The sequence below is a fragment of the Crocodylus porosus genome, unplaced genomic scaffold (genome assembly GCF_001723895.1).
Source record: "Crocodylus porosus isolate Cpor-Errol unplaced genomic scaffold, CroPor_comp1, whole genome shotgun sequence".
In the NCBI taxonomy this organism is placed as follows: Eukaryota; Metazoa; Chordata; order Crocodylia; family Crocodylidae; genus Crocodylus; species Crocodylus porosus.
Window position 1 is genome coordinate 32,004,536 of NW_017728917.1, and position 14,504 is coordinate 32,019,039.

The window sequence follows — 14,504 nt, forward strand, 5'->3', positions numbered from 1 at the left end:
ATGTTGATGGAGTTCTGTTACTACCACTCTCTGACTCTCATCTCAGAGCCAGATCCCCAACCATTGGATTGTGGAGTAATCGAGGCTGTAGTTGCCCAATTTTTCCATGACATCAAGGGACACCAGGTCAAAGTCTTTTTAAAAGTCCAAATATATTACATCAACCTCTTCCTTTTTGTCCTGGTATACATCACATGGTCATAGAAGGAAATGAGATTGGTCAAGCAAGACCTACCCACAAAACACCCATGCTTGCAATCCCTCAGAATGTTGCCTTCTGTCAAGAATGGTTTCTTTGATAATTTTTTCCAAAATCTTCCCAGGGATTGAGGTGAAACTGATTGGCCTGTAGTTTCCAGGGTTTTCTTTCCTGCCTTTCTCGAAGATGAGCACCACATTGGCCCACTTCCAATTTTCAGGTGTGCCACAAATTCTCAAATATCTTCTCTAGTGGTTGCGCTATGATGTCTGCCACTTCGTTTAGCACTTTTGGGTGCAACCTATCTGGTCCAGCTGATATATGGGGATCCAGCCTCTCAAGATGTTCCGTCACAAGATCCATGCCAATGGTAGGCATATATTCATCTTTACCCTGGTCATCCCACATCATGTTTGGCAGCACCATCTCTTTCGTCTGGTGAAAAACTGGTGCACAGTAATCATTAAGTAGATTGGCTTTTTCTGGGTGTTGGTAGTCAGCTATCCCAGGTGGTTTAGCAGGGGTCCAATGTTGCCCTTGTTTTTCTTTCAACTCCCCACGTATCTGAAGAAGGACTTTTATTGTTCTTGATTCGTGTAGCCAGATGGAGTTCAGTCGCAGCCTTTTTTCTAGTTTACTCCCTGCAGGTGTGAACCAGTGCAGTATAGTCCTCCTTAGTGGTGTTTCCTGTCTTCCATCCATTATACACCTCTCTTTTTAGATTTGGGTGTTCTTGTCTTTGATAGATTTTTGGTGTGCACTCATTCTGGTGCACAGTTGTTGCTTGTTGTCTCCTACGTATTTTCCATCTGGACATTTGGTGCCCTGATGGAGATATGTATTGTGAAGATATCTCCATACTGGAGATATTGTTGGCAGGTTTTGCATGTCTTGTCATGGAATGGTCTGGATCCATTTGGTGTGTTTTGGGCTGTAGGAAGTTGGTTTCTGGTGATGAGGCTAGCAAGGTGCAGTGACTGAATTTCAAACCACTTTTCACAGATGAGCCTACAAGCCTCCTAGGTACCTCATGGACCTAGACATTGGAATGATGACACACTACAACCTGCCAGACATCTGACTCCCCAAGTACCTTCTTTACCTGCTACATCCTCCTTCCTCAGCCTGTCTCTCACCCCCTGATGCTTCCATTTCCATTTTCACTGACTGGCTTTCTTGCCTACATTATATGCTAGCCTCTGGCTTCTTTACTATCCCTTCAATCCAGGGAGAGCACACGCAACAACTGCAGGTGCTTCCTCAGCCTGACAAAGGGTTTTCAACCCCAAAGCTTCCTAAGATATATTTCTCCAACTATTCAGTTTACTAAAAGATATTGGATTGACACCATAAACCTTGTCTACCATGTCCTTAGACAAACACAGCTACAACCTACACCCCTAGCACTTGTCCCCAGTCAGCTGACCAGAAGGATGCAGGGCCCTGGGCACATCTAAGTTCTAAGATGTGGGCACATCTAAGTTCCAGAGCTGGGGTTGGCAGAGACAGCTCTCTGGCAGCTGCTGGAGAAAAAGCTCCTACAGGAAAGGAAAGAAAGGCTTGGTGACAGTTTGGCTGCCTGAGATGCTAGGGCTACTGAAATGCTCCAAATGGTGGTGGATTTACCATGTCTGGGTAGGTTGTTCCAGTAGTTAATCACTTTCACCATTAAGATGTTGCTTCTTATTTCCAAAATGAGTATTTCTGCCTTGATCTTCTTTCTTTCATGTCTCTGATGAAATAGAGAGACTCCTAACATTAATTTTCCCCTGTCTCTGACTACTATGAGATAGAATACATTTGGTTAAAGCATCCATCTTCCATTTTTATCTTGTCCTTTAATACTGAGTTGTTTAAATACATCTGATGACATTAAGGATCTTAAAGACAAGATAACTGAAAGAGAATGAAAACAATACTTTGCATTTATATAGTATCTTTTGTTACAAGATTCCAAAGGCCTGTGCCAATATTATCCAAGTCTCTTATCACACCTTTGCTTATGCTTATGCTCACTTAACAAATGAACAGAAAGAAAACAGCAAGGTTTTAGCTTGCTCAAGATCACTCAGCAAATTTGTATGCACTCAGGAAATAGAACCGTGATGACATGACTTCCAGTTCCTTCTCTTCCCATTACACTATAATATTTTTTTTCTAATAGGATAAGAGTAGGCAGGAGAAAGCTCTTCTCCTCACCTCATCATATCTTTGCTGCTAAGTTAATTTAGCAATTTTAGAAGTACAGAAACACTGTGTTTTCATTCTCACAGAGAAATGCACCAGGATATCAAGATGGCAGCAGGAGGACAGTATTGTTAGGCTGAATTTTAAAGGTCCTTTAGAAAGTGAGAGCATGAGGCCTTCCTGACTAAAGAGGTGTGAAAGAAAAAACAGTGTTTCCTCAACCCATCCCTAAATCACAAAACTAAAGTATATCTGCTGAGGCCTAGACATTGTATGAAGTATACCTGATGAAGTCTAGACATTATATGTTATGGAAGCTGGTAGTATTATGTCTGGGCTGCCACACTATCCAATGAAATATACCCTTGAGGGGCATCCTACAGGGATGAACTCCTAATGAAGTTCTGCTTACTATTTCTTTTAACTAGTTCCATCAGAGGAGCACATGGAGGCATGTGTTGCTATGTTGCAGTCATTGTATAATGTGGCTGTCAGCTTATATATTGGCTAAATATCCTTCCTGTCCTCTGCGTGATCATATCTTGGTGTGATTATTCTGGTATACATTAAGCAGGCCCAGCACATATGCCAGGAGAGACACTTTAATTAACTATGTTTTGGTTCTTGAACTCATATTTAGAAATCCAAATTTAAATGTACACACTGGGTCACCATTGATTCATACTGTGTGAATAGGAATGTCTGGTTTTAGGGATTACTGCAGTACCTAGAACAATAGATCAGCCAGTGCTTGTGCAAACGTTACTTCACTTCCAGCTGAACACCTCTCTCAGTCAAAGTAGAACCAGTCTTGTTTCCTTGGCACATGCATTTCATTTATAGATTAGCCCTGAATGTGTAAATAGAATTTTCAGCTTGATTTTTGAGATACAATTACATTTCAGTGACAGCAAAAGAAACACATACTTTGGATATCCATTTCCCTTTCTCTAAAATCTTAGTTGCTGGATGCAGATTTGCATGAATATTTTATACAGTGAAAGGTAGCATACATGCACCAACTTTAGCAGAACTTATTAGGGGAAGGACAAACGGTACATAACTGTTTCTCTAACATAACTGTATCTCTACAAGTTCTGAATCAATTGTTCACTTTCTTAACAGGAGTAACTAGCATACGGTGGCTGGTAGAAGTCTTACATACAGTAAATATGGAAATATTTGAAGCATAGAAAATTATTGTGTTTTCCAGTGAAATGAACAAATGCTGAAGAATGTTAAACACAATACCAAAGATTTATAGCACATCACAATACAACTTGGTATCTCTAAAAAGTGCATTATTCTGGGGAAATTATAAATAAACAGGATACATTTGAAAAAAAACAATTCAAACTCCATATTTATACTACATAAAAAAATTATCTGGTAAGCAATCTATGCCTTTGACAAGTTGTATGTTCCCAGGTTTAAAAATGTATATTACAGAAGTCAAAATGAGTAGTTGGCTGATAATATAAACTGCGGTCTGTTTCTTTCTATAAACTTTCCATGTACTTCTATATCACTGAAGATTTCTATCTTCTCTCCAGTTTTGCTATACATAATGGGAAGAGGTAGTCTTAAAGATGTAAAAAATGCACAATAGCTTAGCAGTCCTAAGACTGGCCCCTGAGTTTTCAGGAGTCCTGGTCAAAGCCAGATCCCCTTTAAATACTTTGAACTCTTAAGGTCCTATTTGTCATATGAACATTGCTCACTTTCACAGACACTTGTTTTACACATATTTTTCCAAAGCTTTACACCTCACTCATGATTATTTTTCCCTTGAAAGTGAAAGGTTTTGTTTCACTGAAGAGTCATGAACATGTCATTGTTTTTCCACACCAAATAAAATCAGCCACGAGATAAATTATGAGGGATACGAAGGATCTTTTTGAAAATCTTCTTGAAGTTCTCATTGCAGAGAGGATAGATGAGTGGGTTAAAGGTAGAGTTCACATAGCCAAGCCAGATAGTGAACATATGTAACTTAAACTTCTCACACCTACAAACAGCTATTACCATAAACACCACAAAGTAGGGAATCCAGCACAACATGAAGGCTGCCATTATAAAACCCAACTGCTTGGCTGCTTTTCTTTCTCTGTTCACATGTATTCCTTGTATGTGCTGCTTGGAATGGATGCGCAGTCTCTTCCAGGTCTTTTTCAGGTAACCAAGGCTTACAAAATCTTTGTTATTAGTTTTTTCCTCAGAACCAGAATTTGACTCCAAAGCAGGATCAGAGTCATTTTTACATGAGGCCACTTCTGCGAAAGTGTGTTCAGACGTGTCACTTGATTCAAGATCCTCTGGGCAAGACACCTCTTCATTCTGTTTGTGCTTATCAACTGACATATACGTCCTGCTCACTTTTTCTACACCTGGCTGAGACTGGGCAATAGTGAGGGGGAAACAGCTAAGTTTCATGACTTTTCTGTCATTTCTTCTAGGGAGGGTCTTTGAGGCTTTGTCTGAGCTGCCTTGGTGAAGCTTTGCCTCTACACTTTCAGGAGGGAAGTTGATATTTACATTGCAGCTGGGATCTACCAAGCTTTTTTTCAAAACACTTGTGTTTAAACCCGAGTTTTCCTTCTGGAGACAAATGTTTTGCTCGTCTTGAACCTTATTACTATGTGCGATTTTGTTTTCTGATAAAGACCGATATGATTCATTGATGAGCTCTCGATGCTGACAGTGTTTCTGAACAGCTCTGAATATTTTCACATAGAACCAGAACATCAGTAAAGATGGCACATAGAAGTTGACAATGGCTGTTGACACCTTAAACCAGGTGACTTTGTGGAACTCAGTTTCACAAACATCTTCACAAACCTTCCTTTCTCCACCATTGGCAAAAGCATGCCAACCCAGAATTGGTATGATCCACAGAAAAGAAACTAGCCAAGCTCCAGAAATCATTACAGTTGCTCTAGTTTTGGTTCGGTACTTGAGATACTTGAGCGGCTGCTGAACTGAACGGTAACGATCTATGCACAATATGAAGAGGCTGAAAATGGAAGCAGTGCTGGCTACATAATCCATCGAAAGCCAGAACAGACAGATTGGTCTACCTAGTACCCATGTTGGAGTCAGTAGGTACACGATATTCAGGGGCATAACAATTGCACCAACTATAAGATCTGCAACAGAGAGGCTAACAATATATAGGTTGCCAACTGTCTGTAATTTCTTTTCTGTTTTCACTGCATATAGGACCAATATATTTAGGACAATAGTGATCAGCGAAATGCAACCTAGGACCAAACCTAATGGAGCTAAATGGACCCCTGTTGAGTTCTGTGTTGTGGTTTTGTTCAGGTCACACATCTTGTGGTCAAGGTCACAAAGTAGGAATCAAGGCAGATGTGAAAATCCTGGGGAATTCACTCTTTCTACCTATTTCCAGTGAGTTTATGGTGAGTTGTTTTTTTATTTTTTCAGTGGCTGTAAAAAGAGAAAAAAACCATGCTTAATAATTATTATAATGAAATAAAACAAAAAATATGTTCCATAGTTTAACACACAGACTTTACTTTCCTTAATGTGTCCAAAACTCTTTGTATGATCCTTTTTATGCCATACCAATCATATATGACTCACAGATTCTCTCAAAGTTCTGACTCGGGTCTCCAGGGAAGAAATTTCAGTCAACATAAGTTTTCAGTTTTATATACTGTGTTTACCTGATTCTAAGACAAATCTAATTTGTTATAATTTTCCATGTATATAATCAAATTATTGGAGGATCATCTTTAATTCATCCTTCCCACTGCTGTAGGGAAACAAGAAGTGGGGAGGTCAAGTATCTTACCTCCTGCTTGTGCCTGCCTCCTCCCTGCTTCCCCCCACCAAACCTCTGCTCCCTACTTCCCCCTTCCTCTTCCCCAGTGTCTTTTCTCCATGTTAAATAGAGAAAAAAACTCAGAATAGAGTAAATGTGGTATTATGTTAGTTAATAGCATAAATTTACTTATTTGTGAATCTAATTGGCAAACTTCTAGCTGACTAATTGGTGTTTGGTCCTTCTGGTAGAATTCAGTGTAGCCAAGGGCAGTAGAACCAAGGGGAAGCCCTGGAGAGCTCCTGCAAAAGCAGGGTCCGCCTGGCCTCGCCCCTCCAGCTGGAAGCCCAAGGAGGTGCTTCTGGTCTGGGACCATGTAGCTCCTCAGCGTGGGAAGCTTAGGTAAGGTGGGGGTGTGGGGAAGGGCAGGGGAGGAGCTGGTGCTAAGCACAGGGGAAAAGCATTCCCTCCCCAACCCTATGCCTGGAGCTCCCTGCTACAGCCACTCGCAGCCCACGCAGGGCTGTCCTGAGCCTGCGAGGCACCCCCAGGTAGTCTGCGAGGGGCTACAGCATGGGGCTCTGGCCACAGGGTGGGGGAAGGGCTGCTTTTCCTTCCATACTCAGCACCAGCTTGTAACCGAGCCCAGTGCTGGCTCCAGGCTTGCCTGCTGGGGCTGTGCCATTGTGGCAGCAGCTGTGACCCCCCACTTGCCAAACTGGGGTGGAGGCCGCAGCTGCTGCCACACTGGAACCCTGTGAACTGATTTGGAGAGATTCGATGATTTGGACATAGGCACCGCTTTAAATGTTTTTTCTAAATACCACAAGGTACCAGGTGGCTCATGAACTTTGAGATGCTTGAATATTCCCCCCAGCTCCAGATGCTCCATCCACCCCACCATCTCAGCATTCACGAGCTATGCCTAGTGCCTCGAGGTATGTAGCAAAAACATTTAAAGCTGTGTCTATGGCAAAACTGCTGATTCTCTGAATCAGCATTGAATCTTCAGATTTTGATTTGGCCGAATCAAATTGAGACAGTGATCCAAGTCAGTGAATTGAATCAATGTCCCCTTGTAGCATGAACTGAATTAATGTAGCTGATGTTAACACAGAGTGCAATAATAGTAAAATATAACCATGTTAATCTTGTCCTGTAAGCAACCTGAAAACTCCATTTTGACATAAGGGAATGAACTCTGCATAGCCTTTATGTATGTGTGTGTGTAAAAGGGTGAATGGTGAGAGAATGGCATAGAAATGGGAGAAGATTTAACTGTTTATGTAAGCAACAAGGTGCCAAATGTAAGTTACCAGTCAGTAACTAACTAACAAACGGCTGAAGAATCCCTTTGAAGCTCGAGGGCACAAAGAAGATAACAAGGAGAAGAAATGTACCCATCCTTCCAGACAGGCAGCAAAAACACTCCAAAGCTGAAGACAAAAGTAGAGCAACCGCAAAAACAGAAGCTGGGTATGGAAAAACCCCAAAGCACTGAAACAAAGGATGCGAATCCCTATAAAAGAACACTTTGAAAATGCCAAGTTGGGTGAGTCTCTTTCTCTACTGTTGTTTCATTGGAGCACAGATTCATCTGTTCACCCCACTCCAGCTGTTATCTTTAAATCTGCTATCTTCAAATCTTCATCATCTACTCAATAAGCCTGGGTTGGCCACCCTGGGCTGATATTGAGCAACTATTGCTAGTAACTATACCTGGTGTACATGTGGATAAAATGGTTGTTTTGTGTATGTGTATACCTGTGTGTAATGATGTGTATGATGATTTATGTGTGTTTGTATGAATGGTGTGCCCGAACCTCTATGTCTAACACATGTAATCAATAAACGCAACACCTTGCCTTATCTCCCTTTATAAAGCCTTGGTCGTGATTTGAGCAATTGGCAATTTGTATAACACCCTGAATCAGGCTGAATCTGAATCCAAATCAAATACAGCCCACTTTGCACACCCCTAATGAGAACCAAATTCTTCCCAGAAGGCTTTTGTGGAAACCCTTAGTGACAATGAGGGGGAGACGCTGTCTAATAGATCCATACTGGACTACTACACTGCAGCTGCCCAAAATGTCCACAATCTGTCTATTGTACTCATGCAGGCAACACTCAGGTTTCAATAACTTGGGGAAAGGGCACTGAAACAACTGGAAGAAGGTGTTTTCATCTATGAGGGATACTCCTGAACCAGAGCCCATTTCCATTTTGCACTTCTGTCCATTTATTACTACAGTTGCAATCATCTCAGAACCTTTAGTTCTAACAACGCCAACGTTTTTAAGCAAATATAGTTTTTGTACCTCATGTTCTTGGGAGGACTCTAACCTCTGAGTGGTTTAGGAGTGAATACATTTGCCAGTCTTTTTGTCTCCCATAACTGGCCTTTTAGTGGCAAACCCTCTCTATGTGACCTTTCTTCTTGCAGGCATGACATTCTGCATTCCTAAACCTGCACTCCCTTTGTCTATGTTGGACACCACAACTCAGACATGTCTGTGGATTAATTAGCTTACATTAGTGAAGGTATAATCTGCTGAATTTTCTGGTGATGATCTCATTCTAGACCTTTTTGGAGTATGTGGATGTTGCTGGAGGACGCTTAGTGAATTTCTCTCATGTTACAGGATGCTGCTTCAACTGCCCAGGCTTTTTCTTGTGCAGTAGCCAAAGTCAAATTTGGTTAGAGAGCAGGTGACATTGGATTGCTTCATCTTGAACCTCACAGATAAGATGGTCATGAAGCAGGCCATCCAGGAGATCACCGAACTCACAAAATTTCACAAGGTGACAGAGCTTAGCCAGGTAGTCTGTTATGCCTTTATTGGCCTTTTGGTCCCGTTTTAAAAAAATGAAATCTCTACAGGGTAACAGGTGGCCTCAGGCAAAAATATGTCTTTAGCAGAATAATTAGTTCAGCATAAGACTTTGTGTTTGGTAAGGCAGGTTGTGCGAGGGAACAAAAAATGGCAAATGTTTTGGCACCACAGACTGTCAGGAGGATCGCGTCTGTTCTAGGTTTTCCACTTTGTTGGCTTCCAAGTAATAGGATAGCCTTTCAGCATAGGAGTCCTAAGAAGCCAGCTGGCTCACATCAGATTCTTCTATATGACCCAATGTAGCCATCTTAACTAACATCACCCATAATAGAGAGAAGAAAAAAAAAACAAGAAAAAAACCCTCCAACCTTCCCTCACAAAAACACAGCCTGGTCTCAGAATGCTGTCCTCACAATCTAGGGGTGTCTTTAATCAAGCAATCCTATCCTCGTTGCCAGATGATATGTTGTGAGTTCAGCAACAACACTTTGGACACTCCTGTGTTGAACTAACAAGCATTTATTAATATAACTCTATGGAATCGTATCCAGGGTGGATCTTAACAGTTGCCCTAGTACGTATGCAAGACTTATACTTGCTCTGTCCCTGACCTTGACCCCTCCCCTGGTGAGTGGGAGGAACCAAAAATATATCCCCTGGGTCCTTGTGGAGTCCCCAGAGCTGCAAAACTGCCGCAAAACAAATGGAACCCTGCAGTGCTGAAAATGAAGGCTTTGGCCTTAAAGGGACAGTGCAAGAAAAATACAGTAAGACACAAAAAGGATCCTCCCACAACCAGGATCCTCCCATCAAGTGATGAGTGGCTGGTGTGCCCCCCTTGTCAAGAGAGATTTTGAAGTGTGGATCCATCCAGTTTCCCAGCATAGCACTCTAACCACTACAGCACAGATCAGGCATTTCCAGACCCCTCTCCAATCACTCCTTTTCAAGCTGAGCCATTGTCCCTCTATTTTAATAGTTATTACATAAAACAGATCGAGTAAGATAAGGAAGTTACTGCCTCATTGGAAACAAAGCTCTAGGGTAAAAATGAGCATCCATCTCACTGAGGTACACACTCTCTATCTTGTTCTCTTTTTCCTAGCCCCACCTATCTCCCTCTCCTGGCACTTAGAGATAGTTTCAAAACGTGTGCTGGAGAGGGTACTAAGGCCATGTGTAGACAAAACAAGAGGCATGTTCGCACAACACTTTAAAGCAGGCTAAATGCTTTTGCACTGCTTTAATGGTTTTGGTGTTTGCGTGCCTCGGCGGTGTATCGCACATTAATTCCAGTCACTGTAGGAAATTTGGCGGCGTAATGTGCCTTAAATGACTTGGGGCTCAAACTAAAACTCCTTTGAGGAGTTTTAGTTTGCTGCCTCTACAGCCACAGAGCAAAGCACCAGGCTCCATGCAGCTCCATGGCTCTGAAGGAAACCCTGTAGGCAGCCTGACAGCAGTCCAGGAAAGCAGTTCCGCCCAAGAAAAGCAGCGAGCCTGATTTTTTTTTTTTCTTTCTTTCTCCCCTGGAACCTGCCTGCCTGCCTCAGCTGCACGGGGAACTGGTGCTTCCCTCCACAGCTGCGGTGTCCCCCCGGACTACCCAAGTCAGGTGCCTGCAGGTGGGGGGGGTGGGGCACAGCCATTGTGGAGGGAAGTACCAACTACCCCCTTGCAGCCCAGGGACTGCTCTGTCTGCTGGCAGCTCACCCTTCCCTCCCCGCTGAAGAGGCAGGTAAGTCAGCTGAGTGTTTGCACGACATGGGGGTTTAAATCAGCCCTAAATTGAAGTGGCGTTTTTTAAAATCCACTGCTTTAATTTAGGGCCCCTGTTTCATCTACACATGCCCTAAACTGGCACTGTAGTTAGAACACTGTGCTGGAGACACATAGGTTCAAACCCCTCTGGGTGAGGGAGGCCAGCAACCTGGTGGCTTCCTGGGAAGTTGCCCTAAGGCAGCACTCAACTATTAGGACTAAAACCTGAGAGGTCCTCCTATTTCTCATCTCTCTGTTAGTTGTGAATTTCTGGCTGGCTTAATTTCTGGGACTTAGATGCAGGCATGGGTGTAGAATGGGCATACTACATAGCTGTGTAGCTGCCCAGCCACAGTGTAATTTACCGAACAGGCTCAGTTTATACACGCATGTTTCAGCATCCATACTGCAGGGAAAATTGCTACATGTGCTTAAGTGCAAAAACACCACTAACATGGCTAGAAGGCTGCCATTTAGATGCACACAGTAAATTCTCCAAAATAACTAATTAAATATAAAATAAACTGTATATAAAATAAATTGGATTAATGACTCAACAAATTAATCTAACTTAAGTTTTTAAGCTATTAGCTTCAAAATAAAAGAGTATCCTCACTTTCAGTGTTGACTGGTAATATTTGCTTTGGTAAAATGGCTGAAGTCAAAAAAGTTGAAGTGAAAGATGAGACTGATTGTGGTTTAGCAGCCTGTCAGAATTGTTGGTGGTGAAGTGATAACAAATCTCTTCCCACCTATCATAGCATTACAAGCTGCATTCAAATACATTTGAAGATAACACAAAATAATCACATTTCAAATTTAAACTAATAACAGTTTAGGGGAAACTAACATGATTTTTCAGGACTGATAACTTCCAACTCATAAAATATATGAATGCATGCTTTTTTTTAAAGACAGGGAGCTTATTTAACTGATGGATCATTGAAGTATCAATGGATCTAAGCATATATACTCCTGTGTGCACTCACATTCGCTACCAGCTGTCCACTAAAAATTAAACAAAACAAAACACTGGAGAAAATACAAGACAAAGTTTTATCCCTGTGCTAGAAACTTGCCATATCCAGGTAGCTCAATTTAACATGAAATTGACTTAAATTATTTAAATCTGGGTTGTATCCAAGTAAGACCATTTCATAATAGATTTTTGTACCACTTTAGTTATATTAGCTTTTAAATATATTTCATTTAAACCAGGGTAACTTATATGTGGACATGATTTGAGGTGCTAGGAAAAGGCAAGGCTGCACATATAGTATAAACTTATGCTCACTATAGGAAAAACTGATTACAACTGTTTGCTTTTAATATGTTATTATAATTTGTTTAGGGCTTCTAGCATGCGCTCACTTCAAACTGATTTTTTCCTTCCTTCCTTAAGGGTGGGATTCTCTAGATATCCTCAGGGAGCTGCAGCTATTGCATTTAATTTATTTAGGCATCTAACTTGCAATTAAGTTTGGGTTGCTACATAACCCCAGAGGCTTGTTTAAAGCATGTGCAATGGAACAGGAAGTGGTAGACAATGGCTGGCAGAGCTAAGATTTTAATTTTTAATGTGTCAGGAAGGTACAGGTAAAGGAGTAATAGACACAGATCTGTCTGCTTGCTGATTCTAAACACATATTTTATAAATTAATGTCATTTTTACAGAGCTATACAAAATGTCTCTTCTTATGAAGCAAATGTTTGCCAAGAAAGCCTGTGGCTTTATATTAAAATGTATCAGTTCTGAGCAGAGGCTCTAATTGTGAACATGAGCCCAAATCTTACTGATATACTTAAAAGTAGAAATTAGAAGTACTTTCTGCAATCAGATACCAATGGCTGTGTGATATGTTTTTTTAAAAATTTAGTTGTATGTAATGTTTCAAATAAAACTCCAATTACATGCATTTCCTATTACAGAAAATCAAGAAAAAGCTCTTTTTGAGCATAAGTAGACAGATGTATTGAACAAATACAACCTACCAGGCTGCTCCATGTGTGCACACACATGCATGCACACAAAACTAAAACAACTTGTTGCAACAAATCAGACAGTAGTACAGTTTAGTCTACACTGGAGAAAGATACAGTCTACCTCATCCCTCTATGCATGCGGCTGATGAAATAAGACCATAGGGTGGGGTGGAATCAGCCAGTGGGTTCTCAGTTCAATTTTTCCTGACACATTTTTTTTTTCTAAAGGTATCACAAATTTAAATTAAACAGACTTTAATAAAAGACTGGGTGCACAATGGCGATTGGAAGAAATTAAATAAGCAAACGTCTTCTGTCAGTGTTATGATCCCAGCACTCTTTCACCTCTTCCCATGATGCATCTGTCTCCAGCATACAAACAGACCACCTTCCATCTCCCTGTCCCCACTTCCATTGCAGACTTAAGGGAGAATGTGCAAGCTAGTTATCCTGCTGACACTGATTCAGACAAACATTTTTACACAAACCATCCAGAATGAGGGACAGCATCTTACATATCGAAACAGCCATTGTACTCAATATGTATATTAGACATGCAATCAATTGCATATGAAGGCTTTCATATATAAGGGCAGAAGGTGTATGTTGAATGTTTGGCCCTTATAAAGTCAACTCAATATTTCTACCACGTTATTCCATTCTACAGTGTAGGATAAGCACAAAATCTTAAATGCAAAAAATAAAGGGGAAAAGTAGCAGGGAAAAAGGTAGAAAGAATGAGAAAGGTGGTCAAATAGTTACCTCTGTTCCCTTAGACAAAGAAAGCCTCCATATCTTTGATGCAGTCTGCTTCTCTTCCATTAGCCTCATGGAATGACCTAGGAAACCCTAAACCTAACTTCTGAGCATCCAGTGGTGAGCAGACTTATGGACTAGCCCGAAGATTTATAATGACTCTTACCAATGATGGTGACCTGTGTGAACTTCCTGTCATTTCTCTTCCACTGAATTTAACTTGTGTCTTTTTCTCTCTTAAATACAAAGGTGATACCTTTGCCTGTATGTTTCTGTGCAGCATTTACCTGACTAGAACACAAGCACATAAACTGGATTTCTGATCCTTATTATTTCAAAAGTGAACAAAACAGACACTCCCTGTACTATTTTAATACATATTCTAGCCAGTGCCAGTGCTGGAATGTTTGTGCCTTCCTTCATGCAGGGAGGTCAAATTCCTTATTCTATAAACTTTGTACTCAGAAGAATTGACTCTTAGCAGTGCTGGTGTTATAAAACAGAGGTGTGGCTGCTAGAGATAGGAAACTGAGCAAGAACGGAACAAAGATACAAACAATGGGATGCTTTACTGGGAGGAAATTTGACTCAGTGAAGTATTCAAGGTTCTGCCATGCATATTTCCTCCACAACATACCTTCAGTGGTGTGGGTGTGACAACTTTCTGGAAGGAGCACAGGGATTAGAAAATTCCAAAGGATACAATCCTAAACCTAGTTAAACATGAAGAGCAGATGCTGTCTGTACTCTCCTAGCCACCCACCCAGAAACACAATCTCATCAATGCCTAGCAAATTATTGACTTTGCTATCCTAGCTATCCCCTACTTTCCCATTATGGGAATTAGAGGCATGGAAAGTACTTAGCTTCTGTGGAAGAAATCAAACTTCGCGTTGTGGTTGAATCAGAACTGACAGAGCCAGCTTTTCTTTATTGAGGGCTATACTGTGATCACAGGGGGAATTCCACACGGCAAGGGGAGTCACCCACTTGT

The 14,504-nt window shown here is 41.3% G+C and overlaps 1 protein-coding gene across 1 annotated transcript; it reads right to left on the reverse strand.

Moving 5' to 3' along the window:
• Positions 1 to 3,619: 3,619 nt before the first annotated feature.
• HRH1 (histamine receptor H1) lies at positions 3,620 to 14,361 on the reverse strand. The gene is made up of 3 exons (XM_019537039.1): positions 13,677 to 14,361; positions 12,876 to 12,976; positions 3,620 to 5,836 (listed from the first exon to the last, which is right to left on the reverse strand). Exon 3 carries the CDS (start codon positions 5,717 to 5,719, stop codon positions 4,244 to 4,246), a length of 1,476 nt encoding a protein of 491 aa, XP_019392584.1. The 5' UTR covers positions 5,720 to 5,836; positions 12,876 to 12,976; positions 13,677 to 14,361; the 3' UTR covers positions 3,620 to 4,243.
• Positions 14,362 to 14,504: the final 143 nt, after the last annotated feature.